The sequence below is a fragment of the Salmo salar genome, chromosome ssa13 (assembly GCF_905237065.1).
Source record: "Salmo salar chromosome ssa13, Ssal_v3.1, whole genome shotgun sequence".
Lineage (NCBI taxonomy): Eukaryota > Metazoa > Chordata > Actinopteri > Salmoniformes > Salmonidae > Salmo > Salmo salar.
The window spans coordinates 11,073,546-11,098,171 of record NC_059454.1 but is presented as its reverse complement, the minus strand read 5'-3'; the positions used below and the strand labels follow the sequence as shown (position 1 = coordinate 11,098,171).

The 24,626-nt window shown below is 42.7% G+C and overlaps 1 protein-coding gene across 4 annotated transcripts; it reads left to right on the top strand.

Moving 5' to 3' along the window:
• The first annotated feature begins 4,389 nt into the window (after window positions 1-4,389).
• rbbp8l (retinoblastoma binding protein 8-like) lies at window positions 4,390-23,472 on the top strand. Of its 4 annotated transcripts, none has more exons than XM_014134435.2 (14): window positions 4,393-4,622; window positions 12,728-12,872; window positions 13,244-13,286; window positions 14,509-14,607; window positions 15,426-15,538; window positions 16,744-16,819; window positions 16,902-17,092; window positions 17,219-17,271; window positions 17,389-17,480; window positions 17,588-18,383; window positions 19,030-19,138; window positions 19,242-19,300; window positions 19,475-19,586; window positions 22,971-23,472. In XM_014134435.2, exons 2-14 carry the CDS (start codon window positions 12,749-12,751, stop codon window positions 23,039-23,041), a joined length of 1,938 nt encoding a protein of 645 aa, XP_013989910.1. In that variant the 5' UTR covers window positions 4,393-4,622; window positions 12,728-12,748; the 3' UTR covers window positions 23,042-23,472. The 4 variants fall into 4 exon arrangements, with proteins under 4 accessions (XP_013989912.1, XP_013989910.1, XP_013989911.1 ...); XM_014134436.2 differs by having other exon boundaries at window positions 4,394-4,622; window positions 14,512-14,607; XM_014134438.2 differs by having other exon boundaries at window positions 4,395-4,622; window positions 14,448-14,607.
• The last annotated feature ends 1,154 nt before the right edge of the window (window positions 23,473-24,626 follow it).

The window sequence follows — 24,626 nt, the reverse complement described above, 5'->3', positions numbered from 1 at the left end:
CTCTCTCTCTCTCTCTCTCTCTCTCTCTCTCTCTCTCTCTCTCTCTCTCTCTCTGTCTGTTATGTGTAAAGAGTTCAGACTTGGACCTCTAGTGGAGAGTTGAAGTGTTGAAGTGCCTCGCTCACTGGACTCTTGACATCTTTGTGTCCATTATCAGAGATGAGCTGATCTCTGATCAGGATCCTTTTCTTGATTATCAATAAGCAATTAACAGAGTAGTTATCGATAACACTGCACGTTCCAGTGGCTATGAGGACCTAGATACTCTCATGAATGTACACTGCTCAAAAAAATAAAGGGAACACTTAAACAACACACCCTAGATCTGAATGAAAGAAATAATCTTATTAAATACTTTTTTCCTTACATAGTTGAATGTGCTGACAACAAAATCACACAAAAATAATCAATGGAAATCCAATTTATCAACCCATGGAGGTCTGGATTTGGAGTCACACTCAAAATTAAAGTGGAAAACCACACTACAGGCTGATCCAACTTTGATGTAATGTCCTTAAAACAAGTCAAAATGAGGCTCAGTAGTGTGTGTGGCCTCCACGTGCCTGTATGACCTCCCTACAACGCCTGGGCATGCTCCTGATGAGGTGGCGGATGGTCTCCTGAGGGATCTCCTCCCAGACCTGGACTAAAGCATCCGCCAACTCCTGGACAGTCTGTGGTGCAACATGGCGTTGGTGGATGGAGCGAGACATGATGTCCCAGATGTGCTCAATTGGATTCAGGTATGGGGAACAGGCGGGCCAGTCCATAGCATCAATGCCTTCCTCTGGCAGGAACTGCTGACACACTCCAGCCACATGAGGTCTAGCATTGTCTTGCATTAGGAGGAACCCAGGGCCAACCGCACCAGCATATGGTCTCACAAGGGGTCTGAGGATCTCATCTCGGTACCTAATGGCAGTCAGGCTACCTCTGGCGAGCACATGGAGGGCTGTGCGGCCCCCCAAAGAAATGCAACCCCACACCATGACTGACCCACCGCCAAACCGGTCATGCTGGAGGATGTTGCAGGCAGCAGAACGTTCTCCACGGCGTCTCCAGACTCTGTCACGTCTGTCACATGTGCTCAGTGTGAACCTGCTTTCATCTGTGAAGAGCACAGGGCGCCAGTGGCGAATTTGCCAATCTTGGTGTTCTCTGGCAAATGCCAAACGTCCTGCACGGTGTTGGGCTGTAAGCACAACCCCCACCTGTGGACGTCGGGCCCTCATACCACCCTCATGGAGTCTGTTTCTGACCATTTGAGCAGACACATGCACATTTGTGGCCTGCTGGAGGTCATTTTGCAGGGCTCTGGCTGTGCTCCTCCTGCTCCTCCTTGCACAAAGGCGGAGGTAGCGGTCCTGCTGTTGGGTTGTTGCCCTCCTACGGCCTCCTCCACGTCTCCTGATGTACTGGCCTGTCTCTTGGTAGCGCCTCCATGCTCTGGACACTACGCTGACAGACACAGCAAACCTTCTTGCCACAGCTCGCATTGATGTGCCATCCTGGATGAGCTGCACTACCTGAGCCACTTGTGTGGGTTGTAGACTCCGTCTCATGCTACCACTAGAGTGAAAGCACCGCCAGCATTCAAAAGTGACCAAAACATCAGCCAGGAAGCATAGGAACTGAGAAGTGGTCTGTGGTCTCCACCTGCAGAACCACTCCTTTATTGGGGGTGTCTTGCTTATTGCCTATAATTTCCACCTGTTGTCTATTCCATTTGCACAACAGCATGTGAAATTTACTGTCAATCAGTGTTGCTTCCTAAGTGGACAGTTTGATTTCACAGAAGTGTGATTGACTTGGAGTTACATTGTGTTGTTTAAGTGTTCCCTTTATTTTTTTGAGCAGTATATTTGATGATTACCTGTAGTAGACGGCTCCAGTCGGAGACAACATTACATAGATAAAATATTATCAAGGATAAAAACACAAGGCTTATTTCCATTATGCCACTGTAAGTCACATGAGGTGTGTATTTGTCATATGTGATGGTCATAGATCTATCTTAGAGGGTTGGTCAATGTCAAACAGACACACAGTCTTCCCATCAGTTCAATATCTAGAAACGACATTAATTCAACCAGTTTGTGCCCGGTGGGTTTTGATCATTCCTATCACTCTCTTGTTGAGTTTCTGTGTCTGCAGTATCCATCAGGGTGGAGAACGACTGACAAAAGGGACGGAAAAGCAGACGGAAGTGTTAAGTTGTTCAACCCGTTCTGACCAGTGTTCAAGAAGTTCAGGAATCAGGAAACTCTCTGTTGTTTTGTGACCCAGCAACATTGTAGGGCTAAGAGACAGGGGTGTCATTGTGTTCCCTATCATATTCCCAGGTAATAAACGTACGTAGCTGCTGCTGTCCGGCAGTGCGCTCGACGTCCCAACCTCCTGTCACAACCCAACCCTCACACATCACTGTTTAAACCCCATGACCACAGCCACAGTCAAGTTAGTTGAGATGACATAAAGTTGTGAATTTCTCATAATATTGCGAGCAAAGTGTCATGTTTTTTCCAATCAGAAAATCTACAGTACCAGTCAAAAGTTTGGACATACCTACTCATTACAGGGTTTTTCTTTATTTTTACTATATATTTCTACATTGTAGAATCTATGAAATAACACATATGGAATCATGTAGTAACCAAAAAAGTATTAAACAAATCCAGATATATGTTATATTTGAGATTCTTCAAAACAGCCACCGTTTGCCTTGAAGACAGCTTTGCACACACTTGGCATTCTCTCAACCAGCTTCATGAGGAAGTCACCTGGAATGCATTTCAATTAACCATGTGTGTCTTGTTAAAAATTCATTTGTGGATTATCTTTCCTTCTTAATGTGTTTGAGCCAATCAGTTGTGTTGTGACAAGGTAGGGGTGGTATACAGAAGATAGCCCTATTTGGTAAAAGACCAAGTCCATATTATGGCAAAAACAGCTCGCATAAGCAAAGAGAAACAACAGTCCATCATTACTTTCAATCCTGAAAATGTCAAGAACTTTGAAAGTTTCTTCAATAAGAATAAGAGACTTGCTTGGGCCAAGAAACACGAGCAATGGACATTAGACCGGTGGAAATCTGTCCTTTGGTCTGATGAGTCCAAATTTTTGATTTTTGGTTCCAACCACCGTGTCTTTGTGAGACGCGGAGTAGGTGAACAGATGATCTTAGCATGTGTGGTTTCCACTTTGAAGCATGGAGGAGGAGGTGTGATGTGTGGGGTTGCTTTTCTGGTGACACTGTCAGTGATTTATTTAGAATTCAAGGCACACTTAGCCAGCATGGCTACCACAGCATTCTGCAGCGATACACCATCCCATTTGATTTGCACTTAGTGGGACTATCATTTGTTTTTCAACAGGACAATGACCCAACACACCTCCAGGCAGTGTAAGGGCTATTTGACCAAGGAAAGTGATGGAGTGCTGCATCAGATGACCTGGCCTCCACAATCACCCGACCTCAACCCAATTGAGATGGTTTGGGATGAGTTGGACTGCAGAGTGAAGGAAAAGCAGCCAACAAGCGCTCAGCATATGTGGGAACTCCTTCAAGACTGTTGGAAAAGCATTCCTCATGAAGCTGGTTGAGAGAATGCCAAGAGTGTGCAAAGTCATCAAGGCAAAGTGTGACTACTTTTGAAGAATCACAAATATAAAATATATTTTGATTTTGATTCCATATGTGTTATTTCATAGTTTTGATGCCTTCACTATTATTCACAATGTAGAAAATAGTAAAAATCAAGAAAAACCCTTGAATGAGTAGGTTTGTCCAAACTTTTGTCTGGTACTGTATGTCCTACAGCAATCACTGTAATTGTGACTGGCAATGTTTTATCACACGATTCTGATTCATAGTTCATCTCACGTAGAGCTAGGAGGGAAACTGGATAATTTTGTCCACACTCCACCCCATTTGTAAATAAAAGAGTAATACCCGGTATGATTCCAAAACATTTGGAGAAATGCCCAATCAGCATACTCGTCTTTAAAACCTGAAAATACCTTTTTCACCTTCTGAGCAAGAGATTACTTGATACGGGTATAAAAAGTAACACAAATCATTATTTATTTAGTGGTATTCTATAGTTTCTCAATCATAACTCAATGTTTATAGACCCTGATTCATGTCATTTTGTGTGTTTTAATATGATTTTTTTTTATCTCTGCCTCTTTTTACGTCTGAAACGTAAGAGTGAAAAGTTCATTGCATGGCATTGTTGTGTTTGACTTAACCTATCGCTTCTGTCTGCTCTCTAAAGGTTAATAAATCTGGTTGGTCCGGTTTTTGCTGGATTTCTGCAGAACTGGAATATCCAGGGAGAACTGGCCTGGGCATCCGTGTTTGTGTTCTCTAGAACCGCTCAGACCTGTTTCCCCTGGGGTGGAGATGGGGAGGGGGGCTTTCCCTTGCGTCTTTTTCCTCCCTCTCTCTCTCTCTCTCTCTCTCTCTCTCTCTTTCTCTCTCTGTTACTCTATCCATCTCTATCTCTGGCACTGACCAACCAGCTCTCCAGGGCTAAGGAGGAGAAGAGAGACTGCAAGTGATTGACAGACAGAAGGACAGACAGACAGAGTGACGGGTCTTCGGTGGGGACCTGGAAACGGTGAGTGTGCCTGTTGACAGTGTGTGGTGGGGAGCTGGGGCCTGTAAAGTTGGGACGGGTTGCTGGGTGGGCCGGTGCCAGGAGGCATGCTGGGCAGGAGAGTCTATTCATTAGCATACAGGAAAGAACTGTTTCCTTAAGCGTCCTTCTCATTGAATCCTCATTAGAACAGGGAATACATAGACAATGGTGGAAATGAAGATTCGTCTGTATAGTAAAGGACAGGATGATATTCCGTTGCATTATTTACAGTTGTATATATTTATGGTTAATGTTATCTTCTTCCTGACTGCGTCTTGTATGATCATTGATTGAACCACATTGCGTTTTTCTGAATAACAGAACAGTATAGTGAAGTGTGCATTTGTTCACATTGAATTTGTCAGATGATAGGATAATGGTTTGTGGATTAACGGTGAGCTATTAATCTGTGTGTTGATTTGGGGGCAGAGTAGGTGACAGAACAGGAAGGGAACAGTTATGTACTGTAGCCTGTGCATTTTCACAGAGCACAGATATTTAACATGTTGTGACAATAACCTACTGTTGGGTCCTATGTCTATTTCCCAACACCGTGTTGTACAGGATTGCAGGATTAAAGGGGCAATCTGGGATTGCTACATCCATTTGTACGTGGATAAAACTTGGTATAACTTTTCATGCTGATCTAACGGAGGGCAGTCCTTACATCGATAGCTCTGTCGATAAATATAGGAGTAGTTCAACTTCTCTTCCCCATCCCCCAACTGTTTACCAAAGAAATGGCGGGATGTCCAATCAGTTGTATTTCGATTCCTGGATTTCCCTTTTTTTAACGGCAGGAACCATATCACTGAATCTATATGTCTATTTCTAAAGAAAATGTAGCCTTGTCACTTGCTGTCATTGCATAGCATGACTATCTGTCTGTCATTGCATAGCATGACTATCTGTCTGTCATTGTCTCATTTCGGCAAATATGTTCCAAATCTGTGATGGATCAGGCTTCATTCACACAGTGTGCATAAGACTGTGGTTTTAATTGTGTGTCACAGATACCTCAGCCACCTCCCTGTACCCGTTCATACGACAGCCTTCCCCTTTCTCAGTGTGTTGAGCTCTGCATCTCCTATTTTCTTGTTCAAACATAGTTATGCAGTGCACAGCTACACAGATATACAGCTACACAGCTATACACCTACACAGCTACACAGCTATACAGCTATACACCTACACAGCTATACACCCACACAGCTATACAGCTACACACCTATACAGCTACACAGCTACACAGCTATACAGCTACACACCTATACAGCTACACAACTATACAGTTACACAGCTACAAAGATATACAGCTACACAATTACACAACTTCACAACTATACAGCTATACAGCTATACAGTTACACAGCTACAAAGATATACAGCTACACAGATATACAGCTACACAACTACACAACTACACAACTGTACAGCTATACAGTTACACAGCTACAAAGATATACAGCTACACAGATATACAGCTACACAACTACACAGCTACACAGTTACACAGATATACAGCTACACAGCTACACAGCTACACAGATATACAGCTACACAGCTACACAACTACACAACTTCACAACTATACAGCTATACAGCTATACAGTTACACAGCTACAAAGATATACAGCTACACAGCTATACAGCTACACAACTACACAACTACACAACTGTACAGCTATACAGTTACACAGCTACAAAGATATACAGCTACACAGATATACAGCTACACAACTACACAGCTACACAGTTACACAGATATACAGCTACACAGCTACACAGCTACACAGATATACAGCTACACAGCTACACAGATATACAGCTACACAGCTACACAGATATACAGCTACACAGCTACACAACTACACAACTACACAGATATACAGCTATACAGTTACACAGCTACAAAGATATACAGCTACACAGATATACAGCTACACAACTACACAGCTACACAGCTACACAGCTACAAAAATATACAGCTACACAGCTACACAGATATACAGCTACACAGATATACAGATACACAGCTACACAGCAACACAGCTACACAGCTACACAGCTATACAGCTACACAGATACACAGATATACAGCTACACAGATACACAGATATACAGCTATACAGCTACACAGCTACACAGATATACAGCTACACAGCTAGTACCCATTTCTGTTCTATAGGTGTACATACATGTAGACACTAGGACAGATACAGCACAGATACAATGATTTGGACATAAGTAATCCAGGTCTATTGATCTGTGAACTCTTAAAAAAAAGGGGGGTAAATTATTGATAACTGAAAATGGACCTTCACCTCGATCAATCTGTCAAAAGCCTAGTGTGTGTTATATCTCATATGTCTACAATGTAAATGTATGTAATACGTGTGTGTATGACACAGTTTGAACTGAGAGCCTGTTAAGCAACACTCTGTGAGCAGGGAAAGGCAGACCGTTGGAAAGACAGGTCTTCTCTTGCTTTGCTACAACATTTGGGACAGTTAAGACAACGTATCCCAACATGCTGCTTTTGAGAACAGCTCAGATCAAAGAATGCTTCACGGTGTTTAGAGTGTGTTGACACACCCTCTCACCCTCCCCTTCTTATTGGGATTCACACAAAGACAAATAAGAATAATGAAATAGAGAAGAAGGCTTAAGTCAAAACAAATATTTAATATTATATTAATGTCTGTGACTTCAGAGTTGTTCCCGTATTAATATCTCAATAACAGCTCACCAAGCCCTGTGAATGTCCGTGGAAAAGTCAACTGCATTGATCCTCACAGAACATACGGTACTGCTCCACTCCTCTGGACATGTTATAGTCTACTGTACTGCTCCAGTGGACATGTTATAGTCTACTGTACTGCTCCTCTAGACATGTTATAGTCTACTGTACTGCTCCACTCCTCTAGACATGTTATAGTCTACTGTACTGCTCCTCTAGACATGTTATAGTCTACTGTACTGCTCCACTCCTCTAGACATGTTATAGTCTACTGTACTGCTCCTCTAGACATGTTATAGTCTACTGTACTGCTCCTCTAGACATGTTATAGTCTACTGTACTGCTCCTCTCCTCTAGACATGTTATAGTCTACTGTACTGCTCCTCTAGACATGTTATAGTCTACTGTACTGCTCCTCTAGACATGTTATAGTCTACTGTACTGCTCCTCTAGACATGTTATAGTCTACTGTACTGCTCCTCTAGACATGTTATAGTCTACTGTACTGCTCCACTCCTTTGGACATGTTATAGTCTACTGTACTGCTCCTCTCCTCTAGACATGTTATAGTCTACTGTACTGTTCCTCTAGACATGTTATGGTCTACTGTACTGCTCCTCTCGTCTAGACATGTTATAGTCTACTGTACTGCTCCTCTAGACATGTTATGGTCTACTGTACTGCTCCTCTAGACATGTTATAGTCTACTGTACTGCTCCTCTGGACATGTTATAGTCTACTGTACTGCTCCTCTCCTCTAGACATGTTATAGTCTACTGTACTGCTCCTCTAGACATGTTATAGTCTACTGTACTGCTCCTCTAGACATGTTATAGTCTACTGTACTGCTCCTCTAGACATGTTATAGTCTACTGTACTGCTCCTCTAGACATGTTATAGTCTACTGTACTGCTCCTCTAGACATGTTATAGTCTACTGTACTGCTCCTGTAGACATGTTATAGTCTACTCTACTGCTCCACTCCTCTAGACATGTTATAGTCTACTGTACTGCTCCTCTCCACTAGACATGTTATAGTCTACTGTACTGCTCCTCTCCTCTAGACATGTTATAGTCTACTGTACTGCTCCTCTCCTCTAGACATGTTATAGTCTACTGTACTGTTCCTCTAGACATGTTATGGTCTACTGTACTGCTCCTCTCGTCTAGACATGTTATAGTCTACTGTACTGCTCCTCTAGACATGTTATGGTCTACTGTACTGCTCCTCTAGACATGTTATAGTCTACTGTACTGCTCCTCTGGACATGTTATAGTCTACTGTACTGCTCCTCTCGTCTAGACATGTTATAGTCTACTGTACTGCTCCTCTAGACATGTTATAGTCTACTGTACTGCTCCTCTCATCTAGACATGTTATAGTCTACTGTACTGCTCCTCTCCTCTAGACATGTTATAGTCTACTGTACTGCTCCTCTAGACATGTTATAGTCTACTGTACTGCTCCTCTAGACATGTTATAGTCTACTGTACTGCTCCTCTAGACATGTTATAGTCTACTGTACTGCTCCTCTAGACATGTTATAGTCTACTGTACTGCTCCTCTAGACATGTTATAGTCTACTGTACTGCTCCTGTAGACATGTTATAGTCTACTCTACTGCTCCACTCCTCTAGACATGTTATAGTCTACTGTACTGCTCCTCTCCACTAGACATGTTACAGTCTACTGTACTGCTCCTCTCCTCTAGACATGTTATAGTCTACTGTACTGCTCCTCTCCTCTAGACATGTTATAGTCTACTGTACTGTTCCTCTAGACATGTTATGGTCTACTGTACTGCTCCTCTCGTCTAGACATGTTATAGTCTACTGTACTGCTCCTCTAGACATGTTATGGTCTACTGTACTGCTCCTCTAGACATGTTATAGTCTACTGTACTGCTCCTCTGGACATGTTATAGTCTACTGTACTGCTCCTCTCGTCTAGACATGTTATAGTCTACTGTACTGCTCCTCTAGACATGTTATAGTCTACTGTACTGCTCCTCTAGACATGTTATAGTCTACTGTACTGCTCCTCTAGACATGTTATAGTCTACTGTACTGCTCCACTCCTTTGGACATGTTATAGTCTACTGTACTGCTCCTCTCCTCTAGACATGTTATAGTCTACTGTACTGTTCCTCTAGACATGTTATGGTCTACTGTACTGCTCCTCTCGTCTAGACATGTTATAGTCTACTGTACTGCTCCTCTAGACATGTTATGGTCTACTGTACTGCTCCTCTAGACATGTTATAGTCTACTGTACTGCTCCTCTGGACATGTTATAGTCCACTGTACTGCTCCTCTCCTCTAGACATGTTATAGTCTACTGTACTGCTCCTCTAGACATGTTATAGTCTACTGTACTGCTCCTCTAGACATGTTATAGTCTACTGTACTGCTCCTCTAGACATGTTATAGTCTACTGTACTGCTCCTCTAGACATGTTATAGTCTACTGTACTGCTCCTCTAGACATGTTATAGTCTACTGTACTGCTCCTGTAGACATGTTATAGTCTACTCTACTGCTCCACTCCTCTAGACATGTTATAGTCTACTGTACTGCTCCTCTCCACTAGACATGTTATAGTCTACTGTACTGCTCCTCTCCTCTAGACATGTTATAGTCTACTGTACTGCTCCTCTCCTCTAGACATGTTATGGTCTACTGTACTGCTCCTCTCGTCTAGACATGTTATAGTCTACTGTACTGCTCCTCTAGACATGTTATGGTCTACTGTACTGCTCCTCTAGACATGTTATAGTCTACTGTACTGCTCCTCTGGACATGTTATAGTCTACTGTACTGCTCCTCTCGTCTAGACATGTTATAGTCTACTGTACTGCTCCTCTAGACATGTTATAGTCTACTGTACTGCTCCTCTCATCTAGACATGTTATAGTCTACTGTACTGCTCCTCTCCTCTAGACATGTTATAGTCTACTGTACTGCTCCTCTAGACATGTTATAGTCTACTGTACTGCTCCTCCAGACATGTTATAGTCTACTGTACTGCTCCTCTAGACATGTTATAGTCTACTGTACTGTTCCTCTCCTCTAGACATGTTATAGTCTACTGTACTGCTCCTCTAGACATGTTATAGTCTACTGTACTGCTCCTCTCGTCTAGACATGTTATAGTCTACTGTACTGCTCCTCTCGTCTAGACATGTTATGGTCTACTGTACTGCTCCTCTCGTCTAGACATGTTATAGTCTACTGTACTGCTCCTCTAGACATGTTATAGTCTACTGTACTGCTCCTCTAGACATGTTATATTCTACTGTACTGCTCCTCTCCTCTAGACATGTTATAGTCTACTGTACTGCTCCTCTAGACATGTTATAGTCTACTGTAATGCTCCTCTAGACATGTTATAGTCTACTGTACTGCTCCTCTCATCTAGACATGTTATAGTCTACTGTACTGCTCCTCTAGACATGTTATAGTCTACTGTACTGTTCCTCTCCTCTAGACATGTTATAGTCTACTGTACTGCTCCTCTAGACATGTTATAGTCTACTGTACTGCTCCTATCGTCTAGACATGTTATAGTCTACTGTACTGCTCCTCTCGTCTAGACATGTTATAGTCTACTGTACTGCTCCTCTCGTCTAGACATGTTATAGTCTACTGTACTGCTCCTCTAGACATGTTATAGTCTACTGTACTGCTCCTCTAGACATGTTATATTCTACTGTACTGCTCCTCTCTAGACATGTTATAGTCTACTGTACTGCTCCTCTAGACATGTTATAGTCTACTGTACTGCTCCTCTAGACATGTTATAGTCTACTGTACTGCTCCTCTCATCTAGACATGTTATAGTCTACTGTACTGTTCCTCTCCTCTAGACATGTTATAGTCTACTGTACTGCTCCTCTCATCTAGACATGTTATAGTCTACTGTACTGCTCCTCTCATCTAGACATGTTATAATCTACTGTACTGCTCCTCTCCTCTAGACATGTTATAGTCTACTGTACTGCTCCTCTAGACATGTTATAGTCTACTGTACTGCTCCTCTCATCTAGACATGTTATAGTCTACTGTACTGCTCCTCTGGACATGTTATAGTCTACTGTACTGCTCCTCTCGTCTAGACATGTTATAGTCTACTGTACTGCTCCTCTCCTCTAGAAATGTTATAGTCTACTGTACTGCTCCTCTAGACATGTTATAGTCTACTGTACTGCTCCTCTCCACTAGACATGTTATAGTCTACTGTACTGCTCCTCTAGACATGTTATAGTCTACTGTACTGCTCCTCTCCTCTAGACATGTTATAGTCTACTGTACTGCTCCTCTCCTCTAGACATGTTATAGTCTACTGTACTGCTCCTCTAGACATGTTATAGTCTACTGTACTGCTCCTCTAGACATGTTATAGTCTACTGTACTGCTCCTCTCCTCTAGACATGTTATAGTCTACTGTACTGCTCCTCTCCTCTAGACTTGTTATGGTCTACTGTACTGCTCCTCTAGACATGTTATAGTCTACTGTACTGCTCCTCTCGTCTAGACATGTTATAGTCTACTGTACTGCTCCACTAGACATGTTATAGTCTACTGTACTGCTCCTCTAGACATGTTATAGTCTACTGTACTGCTCCTCTCCACTAGACATGTTATAGTCTACTGTACTGCTCCTCTAGACATGTTATAGTCTACTGTACTGCTCCTCTAGACATGTTATAGTCTACTGTACTGCTCCTCTAGACATGTTATAGTCTACTGTACTGCTCCTCTCCTCTAGACATGTTATAGTCTACTGTACTGCTCCTCTAGACATGTTATAGTCTACTGTACTGCTCCTCTAGACATGTTATAGTCTACTGTACTGCTCCTCTCCTCTAGACATGTTATAGTCTACTGTACTGCTCCTCTAGACATGTTATAGTCTACTGTACTGCTCCTCTCCTCTAGACATGTTATAGTCTACTGTACTGCTCCTCTCCTCTAGACATGTTATAGTCTACTGTACTGCTCCTCTCCTCTAGACATGTTATAGTCTACTGTACTGCTCCTCTAGACATGTTATAGTCTACTGTACTGCTCCTCTAGACATGTTATAGTCTACTGTACTGCTCCACTCCTCTGGACATGTTATAGTCTACTGTACTGCTCCTCTCCTCTAGACATTTTATAGTCTTTGGCGCAGACCTTAAAAAATGTATAGTTATCATTTTCCAAGTTGTTATAATTTCCAATATCTCTGAATAAGTTTGCCTCCTATTTGTGGAAGTTAAGGCCTTAAGGTCTGCTGCGCTCTGGCATGCTCTTGTGGAAACCTGAACCTACAGTAGTATGCTATGGTTGGTTTTCTTCCCCAGTTGAGGACATTTCTGTAGTGGATGACCGCTGAGACAGACGGGTCCTGTGTAAAGGTCAGCTGTGACAGCAGTGTTTCCATGGCTCTGGATGGTTTCAACATTCTCCTCCACAAACTGAGGGAGTCCCATGACCTAGAGGTCCAAAGTGAGTGATCAATCCTTCTGCCGTGTTGCTGATGATCTGAGATATGAGCGTGGTACCACACAAGACAATACTATAGAATTAATATTCTAACATGAACTAACTATCTATCAATCCATCTACAATCTCTCTCTCTCTCTCTCTCTCTCTCTCTCTCTCTCTATCTCTCTCGCTCTCCATCTCTCTCTCTCACTCTCTTTCTCTCTCTCTCTCTCTCTCTCTCACTCTCTTTCCCTCTCTCTCTCTCGCTCTCCATCTCTCTCTATCTCTCTCTCACTCTCCATCTCTCTCTCTCTCTCTCTCTCTCTCTCTTTCTCGCTCGCTCTCTCTCTCACTCTCTTTCTCTCTCTCTCTCTCCCTCTCTCGCTCTGTAGAATGGCAAGAGAAATTGCAGGAGCTAACCAATAAAAAGGGCTGGTGAGTAAATGTCCATTTCAAAGCACATTACTAAAGTGTGATATATTGATATGTGGAAGATGTAGTGATACCAGGTGGTGAAGGTAGGCAACAACACCCCTGTCACACTGATCCTCAACACGGGGGCCCCACAGGGGTGCGTGATCAGCACCCTCTTGTACTCCCTGTTCACCCATGGCTGCATGGCCACACACGTCTCTAACTCAATCATCAAGTTTGCTGATGACAAAACAGTGGTAGGCCTGATTACCAACAATGACAAGACAGACTACAGAGAGGAGGTGAGGGCCCTTGCAGAGTGGTGCCAGGAAAACAACCTCTCCCTCAATGTCAACAAAACAAAGGAGCTGATCTTGGACTACAGGAGACGGCAGAGAGAGCCACGCCCCCCCATCCACATCATCGCAGTGGAGAGGGTTAAAAACTTGAAGTTCCTCGGCGTGCACATCACTGAGGACCTAAAATGGTCCTTCCAAACCAACAGTGTGGTGAAGAAGGCGCAACATTGCCTCTTCAAGACCAGGAGACTGAAGAAATTTGGCTTGGCCCTAAGACCCTCACAAACTTCTACAGATACACCATCGAGAGCATTCTGTCGGGAGCCACCGCATGGCTCTCCAGAGGGCAGTCAGCCCAACGCATCACCAGGGGCACACTGCCTGCCCTCCAGAACATCTACAGGAAGGCCACATCACATCATTAAGGACCTCAGCCACCCGAGTCATGGCCTGTTCCCTTTGCTACCATCTAGAAGGCGGGTACAGGTGCATCAAAGCTGGGACCGAAAGCTAATAAATAGCTTCTATCTCCAGACCATCAGACTGTTAAATAGTCACCACTAGCCGGCCTCCTCCCAGTACCCAGCCCTGAACCTTAGTCACTGCTACTAGCCAGCCTCCTCCCAGTACTCTACTCTGCACTTTAGAGACTGCTGCACTATGTACACAGTCATGGAACACTGGTTACTTTAATAATGTTATAATAGCTCGTTCTGTTACTTCTTAATTCCTTTCTCTTTTTACTTTTTGGGGATTATGTGTATATTGTGGTGTATTGCTACGTATTACTGCACCGTTGAAGCTAGAAACGACAGTTACACCTGTGATAACATCTGCAAAATCTGTGTGTGCGACCAATAAACTTTAATTTGATTCATTAAAGGGTAATATGTTGATGTGTGGGAGACGTATTGATACAGCGCTTCTTGGTGTGATGGTCTAAGTAGTGATACAAAGAGAATGGAGGAGCTGTTCAACAGGAACCAACAGCTGAGAGAGCAGCAGAGGTTGCTCACAGACAACATCAAACAACTGGAAAACAGGTGCGTGTGTGTGTGTGTGTGTGTGTGTGTGTGTGTGTGTGTGTGTGTGTGTGTGTGTGTGTGTGTCTACTGTATGGGCATGTAGCAATGTGTCTGTCTGTGTTTGGGGTATTTTATGTAGCTCAGCATGGCATTTGTAATGGCAAAATAGTGGGTTGGATTCCCGGGACCACCCATATGTAAAATGTATGCACGAATGACTGATAAAAGCATCTGCTAAATGGCATGTATATTACAGTGTTCTATTATTTTTTGGTGCCACCAATGTGTGTGTATCTGTGTGTATGCTGTTTTAAAGTAACTGTCCAGTGAAAATATCACGTTTAAAAGTTTATATTCTGTTAACCCATACCCAAGTAATGTTCTTGAAAAAAATCTCAAACAGACCGTTTAAAAAATGCTTGCTATTTATTTATATTTTTAACTCTTCATTGTTGAGAAAGGGCTAGTAAGTATGGTATAGTAAGTATGGTGTGGTATTCGGTGCATGTGACAAATTCAATTTTATTTTATTTGATTGGATATATCCTCAAAGAGAGAATGATGTCATCCTGCCTCATTGGCTGAGCTGGCCAATCAGCGGTCTACTCGTATGAATATATTTAATGACCGGTAGGCTCCCACAACATTCTGTTATCGTGGGTATGGCCACACCATTTCTAACACAGAAAAGCTGCTTTTTAACATATTTAATTCATTTTTTTGTTTATAAGAAAAGTATTTCACTCAAGTATTTCACTGGACAGTTACTTTAACACCAGTCTGCCTCTAGCTCAATGTTTGTCAGTGTTTGACCCCCGCCGACCTCTGTGCTTTAGGTTGAGGGCGGGGCTGTGTGACAGGTGTACTGTGACTCAGGATGTGGCCAAGCGCCGGCAGCAGGAGTATGAGACCTCTCAGATCCAGAGCCTACAGCACATCTCCATCCTGGGTAGCTAACAGCTAACACATCACATCAACCACATTTAGAGTGCCAATTATACTGTGACATTCTGGGAATCTGTTATTTTTTGAAGGGACCTCCCATGTCACCCAAAATGTTTATGAAGCTTCTAATAGTAAAGGTGTCATTTAACGGCATATTTATTTATTTATTAATTTCTTATTTTATTTCTTATTTATTTATTAGTTTATTAATGAATGAATGAATGAATGAATTAATTATTTTATAGATTTTTTTATTTTTTTATTTTAATTTTTTTAATTGTATTTATAATTTTTTTATTTATTAGTTTATTTATTTATTTATTATTTATTTTTATTTTTTGTATTTTTTTATTTATTTTAATGACCTTTCAATTTGGCATGATCAAAACCAATCATGACGTCAACCAAATCACTTCAAAAAAGGAGACTACCTGCGTATGTTCATCCGATCCAAAATAATTCCAGTATCCAAACAAAGCACTGTGGACTAACACCAGTTGATGATTGGAAAGAGACAAATGTTACAAAATTCCCAAAAGTGTAATGACATTTGGCAATTGTCATTGGGTCTACATTCTTGTAGCCTGAATTAATTGATGTCTTTCTGAAAAAAAACACCTTTTTTTGTAGAAAGAAAAGTTGGTACATCTGAAAAGAGACTGTCCCGGGATGATAAGTGCAGCCATATGTGGAAAAACAATTGTTTAAACCATGACACAGAGGTGGGGATGTTCGTTTAATTCGGAAATAAGCATTCATATTCATCTTTACCACTGTACAAATTGCAAATTGCCTAGTGGTTAGGACGTTGGGCTGGTAGCTGATTCAAATACCTGAGCAGACAAGGTGAAAAGTCTGTCCTTGAGCAAGGCACTTAACCCTTGTTCTCTCCAACAATGCTGTACTACTATGGCTGACCCTGTAAAACTGCACCTATCTGGTGTTTGACAATCAAACAACTTTTTTTGTTGTTGCACAAATTAGAGAACCCCCCGTCCCCCATTGCATTTAGGAGGACTCATGTCACATTTTAGGGTGTCATGAGACCCCCCTGTGGCCCCTGTAATTGGCACTCTGAAGTCCCCTTCTCCACATGCCTCTCTAGCATTGTGTAAAGATCCAATTAGGCTCCCTGTTTTGTAGCTACAGTGCAGTGTTTTAACATTAGCCATGGTCTGGGGATTATTTTCAGTATTTTGTATTTTGTAGCTGGAGAGATGAACACGATGAAAAAGGAGAACCAGAGGCTGCGAGAGGAAGTCAGGCATCTGAGAGTGGCACTAGAGTAAGTTCTGTATGTTTTACAACATGTGAGTCTGTGTTCCTGTCTTGAGTGTTGCTTGAGTGTAACATGCTTGTCGTTTCAGAGGTCAGAATGGACATTCCTCCTCCCAGAATGCAACTCCAGAGGTCAGACAGTCGGCTGACCTTTCACCTTCTGCTATGCCACACATCCTCACAGCCATCAGGTCTATTAACCAGCCATCAGAGGGCGCCACTGCAGGGCTGTCCATAGTGAAGACTGAGACAGACCACAGCCTCTCTTTTAGAGTTGACGGTGAGAGTAAAGAAAACACTTTTCGTCATGAACCAAAAATGATTTACAGTCATTTAATGATGACTCATCATCATCACCAGTATAATCATCAGGATATATTCTCTTCTTGCCTTTACGACAAAACAGATACACTACCTGAACGCAGAGATGTGAGGGGATTGAACGGAAAACAATCCTATGTAAGCATATTTTGTTTGTCTATAACAAATCGTTAACTAAAAATATCTAGGAATATATCACAGGTCAAAATGTCCTTGTCCTCTCTCAGCCACCATCTCTCTTTTTATCTCACAAAGGAATCTCATAAGCCCCTATCCATGTCCACTCCCATCCCACAAGCATTGAGGCCAGAGCACAGTACAGCCAGAGGGAACACTGGGCAGAAGAGGTGAGCAAGTGAGGTAATAACAGCAAAGAAAGAAAAGGGAAACACATTCACATTCAAAATGTCCCCCTCTTTCTCCTCTTTCTCCTCTTCCCCCATCCCTCTCTTAGAGCCAATAGTGTGGAGATGGTTGGTCAGCAGTGCTCCCCTGTCGCTCCCACCATTCCACACCCCCTACTTGTCCAGAAAGACAGGCCTCTCTCCTCTTCATCCTCCTTCTCATCCTCCTTATCCACCTCTTCCTCTCTACCTGGAGATGAGAAGCACAGCCGTCACCTGGTCCATGCTCCGGTCCCTTACTGGCCGCGCCCCATCAAAAGTGCTCGTCTCTCCCTCCCCTGGCCCCTGCCGGAGCACTCCGACTGGGTCACCGTGGCCACCTCTGTGGACGACGGCTTGGTGTCCCAATCCAAACATAACCTCAACCTACCACGCTTCCCTAATCTACAGACCTACGTCCAGCAGAACAGCAGCCTTGGGAAGGCCTGGCTCAAGCCCAGCCACCCTCCCCAGGCCAGCCTGACCAGGAGTCTGTCCACTGAGCACGGGGAGAGACCAACAGCATGGGTACAGGACCGTGACAGGCGGGTGGCGCCACACTCGTGGAGCCAGGCAGTGGTGCAGGCAGAGATGGTGTTCGGGGAGAGTCTGAAAGAGGCTGACTCTCCTCTGGACCTGTCTGATCCTGGGAGGTCCAAAAGCATTAAGTCACCACAGGACAGCAAGGCCAGCCCCACGCTACAGGACGTGTACATAGAAGGGGAGACATCTAACAGGACCACCAGGACAGACTCCTCGCCACAGAGCCAGGCCTGTCCCCCCTCCACACCTGCTCTTCCTTCATCCTCCTCTTCTACACGTCCCACCAGCCAACAGAGTCAAAGCCCCAACAACCACAACCTTAAGGTGCTCTACTTGATCCTACATACACTACCGTTCAAAAGTTTTGGGTCTGGAAACGGCAGATTATTTATGGAATATCTACATAGGCGTACAGAGGCCCATTAACAGCAACCATCACTCCTGTGTTCCAATGGCACGTTGTGGGAGGCCAGTTTTATTGCTTCTTTAATCAGAACATCAGTTTTCAGCTATGCTAACAGAATTGCAAAAGGGTTTTCTAATGATCAACTAGCCTTTTAAAATGATAAACTTGGATTAGCTAACACAACGTGCCACTGGAACACAGGAGTGATGTTTGCTGTTAATGGGCCTCTGTACGCCTATGTAGATATTCCATAAATAATCTGCCTTTTCCAGCTACAATAGTCATTTACAACATTAGCAATGTTTACACTGTATTTCTGATCAATTTGATGTTAGTTTAATGGACAAAAACGTGCTTTTCTTTCAAAAACAAGGACATTTCTAAGTGACCACAAACTTTTGAACGGTAGTGTATATCAATTAGCATGTGAAATAGACATACCACACACACACACACACACACACACACACACACACACACACACACACACACACACACACACACACACACACACACACACACACACGTGATTTAGTCATGTGATATGTCTAACCCCATCCACAGGAGGAAGAGCAGCCAGAGAAGGAGGAAGCTGAGGGGAAAGTAGATCAAAAGACAGGAAAGGACTCTGAGGACAGGAAAGTCCCTGTTCTGACCATCTCATTGCGCCCAGGTACAGGACAGCGTGACAAGGCTACGTGTTCATGTACAAGGGCATGTACAGCTGTGTCCATACCTGTGTTAGTATGTTCATTGATGTTTCTCTGTAATTACAGTGGTGCTCCTTGAGGCTCTGAATTCTGGATTGCAGAAGCAACTTTTCTCCAACGGCAAGGCAAGCATCTACTCTTCCTATATGTTCACAGTGTATAAAATGTAACTGATCTGAGGTCATTTACAGTTAGTGTCATGTCATTGTTTGTTCTTCCCATATGTTCACAGTGTATAAAATGTAACTGATCTGAGGTCATTTTACAGTTAGTGTCATGTCATTGTTTGACATTTACAGTCAGGGAGCAGATCAGACCACCAGGAAGTGGAAGGCAGTCTGTCTGAGTCTGAGAGCAGCCAGAGATCCAAGAGGACTGGGCTGGACACAGACACAGACACAGACACAGAGGGTAAGGATGGATAGAGGGAGGGAGAGACAGGAGACATAGAAAGCGAGAGAGAGAGAGAGAGAGAGAGAGAGAGAGAGAGAGAGAGAGAGAGAGAGAGAGAGAGAGAGAGAGAGAGAGAGAAGCTGAGACAGGGAGAGAGAAAGAGAGAGAGAGAGAGAAGCTGAGACAGAGAGAGAGGAAGAGAGAGAGATTACTGTGAGACTTTAAAACTCAATAAACGTACACTCAGAACCAGAAAAGCACAGTACAACAGCAAGCAGCTGATACTAATTGAGGAGTCCAAAAACACAAACAACTTCTAGCAAAATTGGAAAAAAACGAAAAAAATCGAAACAAGAGGAATTAGCGATACAAAATGGTGACACATGGACAACCCATTTTAAAACACTCTACAACACTGTTCAAACTGACACAAACGCAGAACAACGCCAAATTCCTGAGAAGTTGAATGGATTAGAAAAAGCTATAAAGGACAATCAAAATCCATTGGACTCCCCAATTACTGACCAGGACCTCTATACGAAATTTCAGACTCTCAAATTTAAAAAAGCATGCGGACCTGATGGCATCCTAAATGAGATGCTCAAACTCACTAGTGCAAAATTTCAATTAGCTATATTAAAACTGTTTAATTTGATCCTGAGTGTAGGTTATTTCCCTGACATCTGGAATCAAGGACTCATAACCCCAATCCTTAAAAACGGAGACAAATTTGACCCTAACAATTACAGAGGCATTTGTGTGAACAGTAACCTGGGGAAGGTTTTCTGTAGCATTATCAATGTAAGAGTTCTAAACTTCCTTAATAAGCACAATGTCTTGAGTAAAAGCCAAATTGGATTTATACCAAAACATCGCACAACTGATCATATTTACACCTTACACACCCTGATAGATAAACATATCCACCAAAATAATACCAAAATATACGCTTGCTTTATCGACTTCCTGTCACGGCTGTTTAAAGGATCGGAACAAGACGCAGCGTGTTTGTAGTTCCACATATTTATTATTATCATGAAACGTTGCAATACACCAAATACTTGAAATAACAAAACAACAAAACCTTGACGCAGAGAGAATACACACTACTCACAAATTAACAAACACAAGTGGAAAAACCCCCTACATAAATATGATCTCCAATTAGAGACAAAGAGAACCAGCTGCCTCTAATTGGAGATCATCCCAACAACCCCAACATAGAAATAGAAACCCACATAGAAACAGATAACCAGAAAACCACCCAAAAACACCCCGTCACACCCTGACCTACTCTACTATAGAAAATGACATCTTACAAGGGTCAGGACGTGACACTTCCAAAAAGCATTTGATTCGATTTGGCATACAGGACTGTTCTACAAAGTTATTGAAAGTGGTGTAGAGGGTAAAACATATGACATAATTAAATCAATGTATACTGGCAATACGTGCAACATTAAAATTGGCAAGAAAATAACAGAATTCTTTAACCAGGGGCGGGGCCTTCGCCAGGGTTGCAATCTCAGCCCTGCACTCTTTAATATTTATATTAACGAATTAGCCACTATTCTAGAAAAATCCTCAGCCCCTGGTGTTAGTCTCCACAATTCAGAAGTTAAATGCCTGCTCTTCGCAGATGACCTATGCCTGCTGTTACCCACAGCACATGGCCTACAGCAGAGCCTGGACCTACTAGAGCAGTACACTGCCAGACCTGGGCCCTGGCAGTAAACCCCAAAAAGACTAAAAGAATGATTTTCCAGAGAAGATCCAGATCTCAGGGAATTAGACCAAAGTTCTCAATTGGTACAAAATATATAGAGTACTGTACAATTACTTAGGTTTAAAAATAAGCTCAACTGGACACCTTAATGAGGCAGTGAATGAACTGAGAGAGAAAGCACGCAGGGCATTCTACACCATTAAAAAGCAAATTCAAATTGAAATACCTATTAAAATTTGGCTAAAACTAATTGAATATGTCATTGAACCAATTGCACTTTATGGCAGCGAGGTGTGGGGTCCACTTGCAAAACAAGATTTCATCAAATGGGACAAACACCTCATTGAAACCCTGCATGCAGAGTTCTGTAAGATTCTCATACATGTCCAGAGGAAAACTACAAACAATGCATGCAGGGCAGAATTAGGCCAATATCCACTAATAATAAAAACTGAAAAAAGAGCAATTAAGTTTTGGAAACATCTAAAATACAGTGACCCCCTCTCATATCATTACCAAGCCCTGCAATGCCAAGAGCTGAACAAAGAAAAGAGTCCCCTCATCCAGCTGGTCTTGGGGCTGAATTCACAAACCTGTTCTACTAACACACTGAAGCCTCAGGACCAGAACATTCAATCAATCAGAATAAACCAAATTACAACACAGTCAAAACAAAACTACATTGCTTATCGGGAAACACAAGCACAAACACAAAGCAAAATGCAGTGCTATCTGGCCCTAAATCGACAGTACACTATGGCTAAATATTTGACCATGCTTACTGATCAAAACCTTAGAAAAACCTTGACAAAGTACAGTCTCAGTGAGCACAGCCTTGCCATTGAGAAGGGTAGACACAGGAAAACCTGGCTCCCTGTAGAGGAAAGGCTGTGCAACCACTGCACCACAGCAGAACCTGAGACGGAGCTGCATTTCCTGACAAAATGTCAAAAATATAAAACAATTAGAGAGTGTCATTTCCCCAAATTTGAAACCCTTATTCAAGGTTTCAAAGACCTCTCTGATGAGGATAGGCTATCCGTCCTGTTGGGGGAGGACGCAGAGAGCTGTGGGTTGGCAGCGCACTACATTGCTGCCTGCCATAAGATGAGGGACAGAGTCTGACAGACCAATCAACCTGCACATGTACTCTACTGTGTGCTTATTGTTATTGTTGAATGTATGGTTATTTTGACCCTTGGTTATTTTTGTTACTGTTGTTCCGTTGACAATTCTGATTCTCATTTTATTTATTTTTATATTGTAAATATCCAAAATAAGCTTCGGCAATATGTACATTGTTATGTCATGCAAATAAAGCGAATTGAGAGAGAGAGAGAGAGAGAGAGAGAGAGAGAGAGAGAGAGAGAGAGAGAGAGAGAGAGAGAGGCTGCATTTCCTGACAAAATGTAAAAAATATAAAGCAAATAGAGCAAGAGCAATTAGTTTCATTTTGACAAATTTAAAACCATAATTAAAGGTTTTCAAGACCTCTGAAGAGAAAAGGCTGTGAGTTGGCATAAGTGTCAATAGATTGTGTCACTTTCACAGGAAATGTCCCTCACTTCAGAAAAGAGAGAGAGAGCGAGAGAGAGGATGGGGTAGAAAAACAAGAAAACCCATTGACAGCTAAACCCCTTTTCTGTTGTTGTGCCTCTTCCCTCATCCATGTTAAGTTCGATGTAAGAAAGAGGAACAAGGCATCGTGGTCCCCAGGAGGACCTCTCTCAGCTGTGTTCCACCCTGACTGCAATAGAGATGACGCCCTCACGGGGACTGGAACAGAGGGGCAGCCAGTGCCAAAGACTTGGACAGAACGTCTTCCATCTGACTGTTGTCCTCATGGTTCTAGCTAGTGGGCTTTATTAATTTCAATGGAATAACCTTGATAGTGACTAACTAGATAACAGCATTGTGATAAATATTGAATCCTCCTCCAGCTGATAAAGAATGTTTTCCACACTGACTTCCCAGTATTGCTGTTGTCTCTGAAGGCCACGCAGGGGGAGTAATTCTGCTGCAATACCTACTTTATTTATCTCTTTCTTTCTCCATCTCTCTCCATATTTCTCTCCCTCTCTCTCTCTCCCTCTCTCTCTCTCCCTCTCTCTCCATATCTATCTCCCTCGCTCTCCCTCTTTCTCCATCTCTCTCTCTCTCTTCCTCACTCTCTCCCTCTCTCTCTCTCTCTCTCTCTCTCTCTCTCTCTCTCTCTTTCTCTCTCTCTCTCTCTCTCTCACTCTCTCTACCTCCCTCTCCCTCTCTCTCTCTCCCTCTTTCTCCATCTCTCTCCCTCTCTCTCCCTCTCTTTCTCTCTCTCTCACTCTCTCTCCCTCTCTCTCCATAGCTCTCTCCCTCTCTCTCCCTCTCTCTCCATATATCTCTCCCTCTCTCTCTCCCTCTCTCCCTCTCTCCCCCTATCGCTCTCCTTCTCTCTCTGTCTCCCTCTCTCTCTCCCTCCCTCTCTCTCTCTCTGTCTCTCTCCCTCTCTCTCTCTCTCTGTCTCTCTCTCCCTCTCTCTCTCTCAATTCAATTCAATTCAATTCAAGGGGCTTTATTGGCATGGGAAACATATGTTAACATTGCCAAAGCAAGTGAGGTAGATAATATAGAAACATTCTGTCTCTCTCTCTCTCTCTCTCTCTCTCTCTCTCTCTCTCTCTCTCTCTCTCAGTCTCTTTAACCCCCATGTATACTTCTCACTCACACTATTATTGTGCGCTCATCTAACATACTCATAAATGTCTCTTTCCTGGCAGAACTGTCTCTTCCGTCTGGCTATTTTTGTTACAACTTCTCACCCAAATGAGCCCGCCCCAAAATATATATATATAAAAAAAAGGTTCTTCTTCTTCTTTCTGGTTTTCAGAAAACATATGTTGCAAGTCTTAACTTTCCACTTGCAGCTGCTACACACTGTGTGTTAATGTGGTGGTGTAATGTAAGGGGTTAGAGGAGGGGGGAGGAGGGGGGGTACGAAACGGGAACAACACTGATAGCTTTGAAGCCATTATTAACTCTCTCATTGATCTCTGCTGTTTCACTAATGTTATCCAAGTCGATTATATTAATGGTCAGTGGACAACATGTGAAATTAGTGCAGCAGAGTGTTTCAGAGTGCTATTCTCTACCATGTTTCACTCTGTGTAAAAATCTGACTTTGAAATATTTTGTGCTTATGCGAAGGTGTGGTTAACTTTTCTTTTTGTAACGAAGGCTAAGAATCTTCAAGCGTTTAAACACTTGTGTGGCTATATGAAATAAATATTGAATGTGACGTAAAAAAAGACTATTAATGTTGCATTGACAGACTATTAAAGACTATTAATGTT

Coding starts and splice junctions, on each gene's coding strand:
- rbbp8l (XM_014134435.2), top strand. CDS start 12,749: ATGACCGCTGAGACAGACGGGTCCTGTGTAAAGGTCAGCTGTGACAGC. Junction 13,287..14,508: donor CTAACCAATAAAAAGGGCTG/GTGAGTAAATGT, acceptor TGATGGTCTAAG/TAGTGATACAAAGAGAATGG. Junction 17,481..17,587: donor GGGAACACTGGGCAGAAGAG/GTGAGCAAGTGA, acceptor TCCCTCTCTTAG/AGCCAATAGTGTGGAGATGG.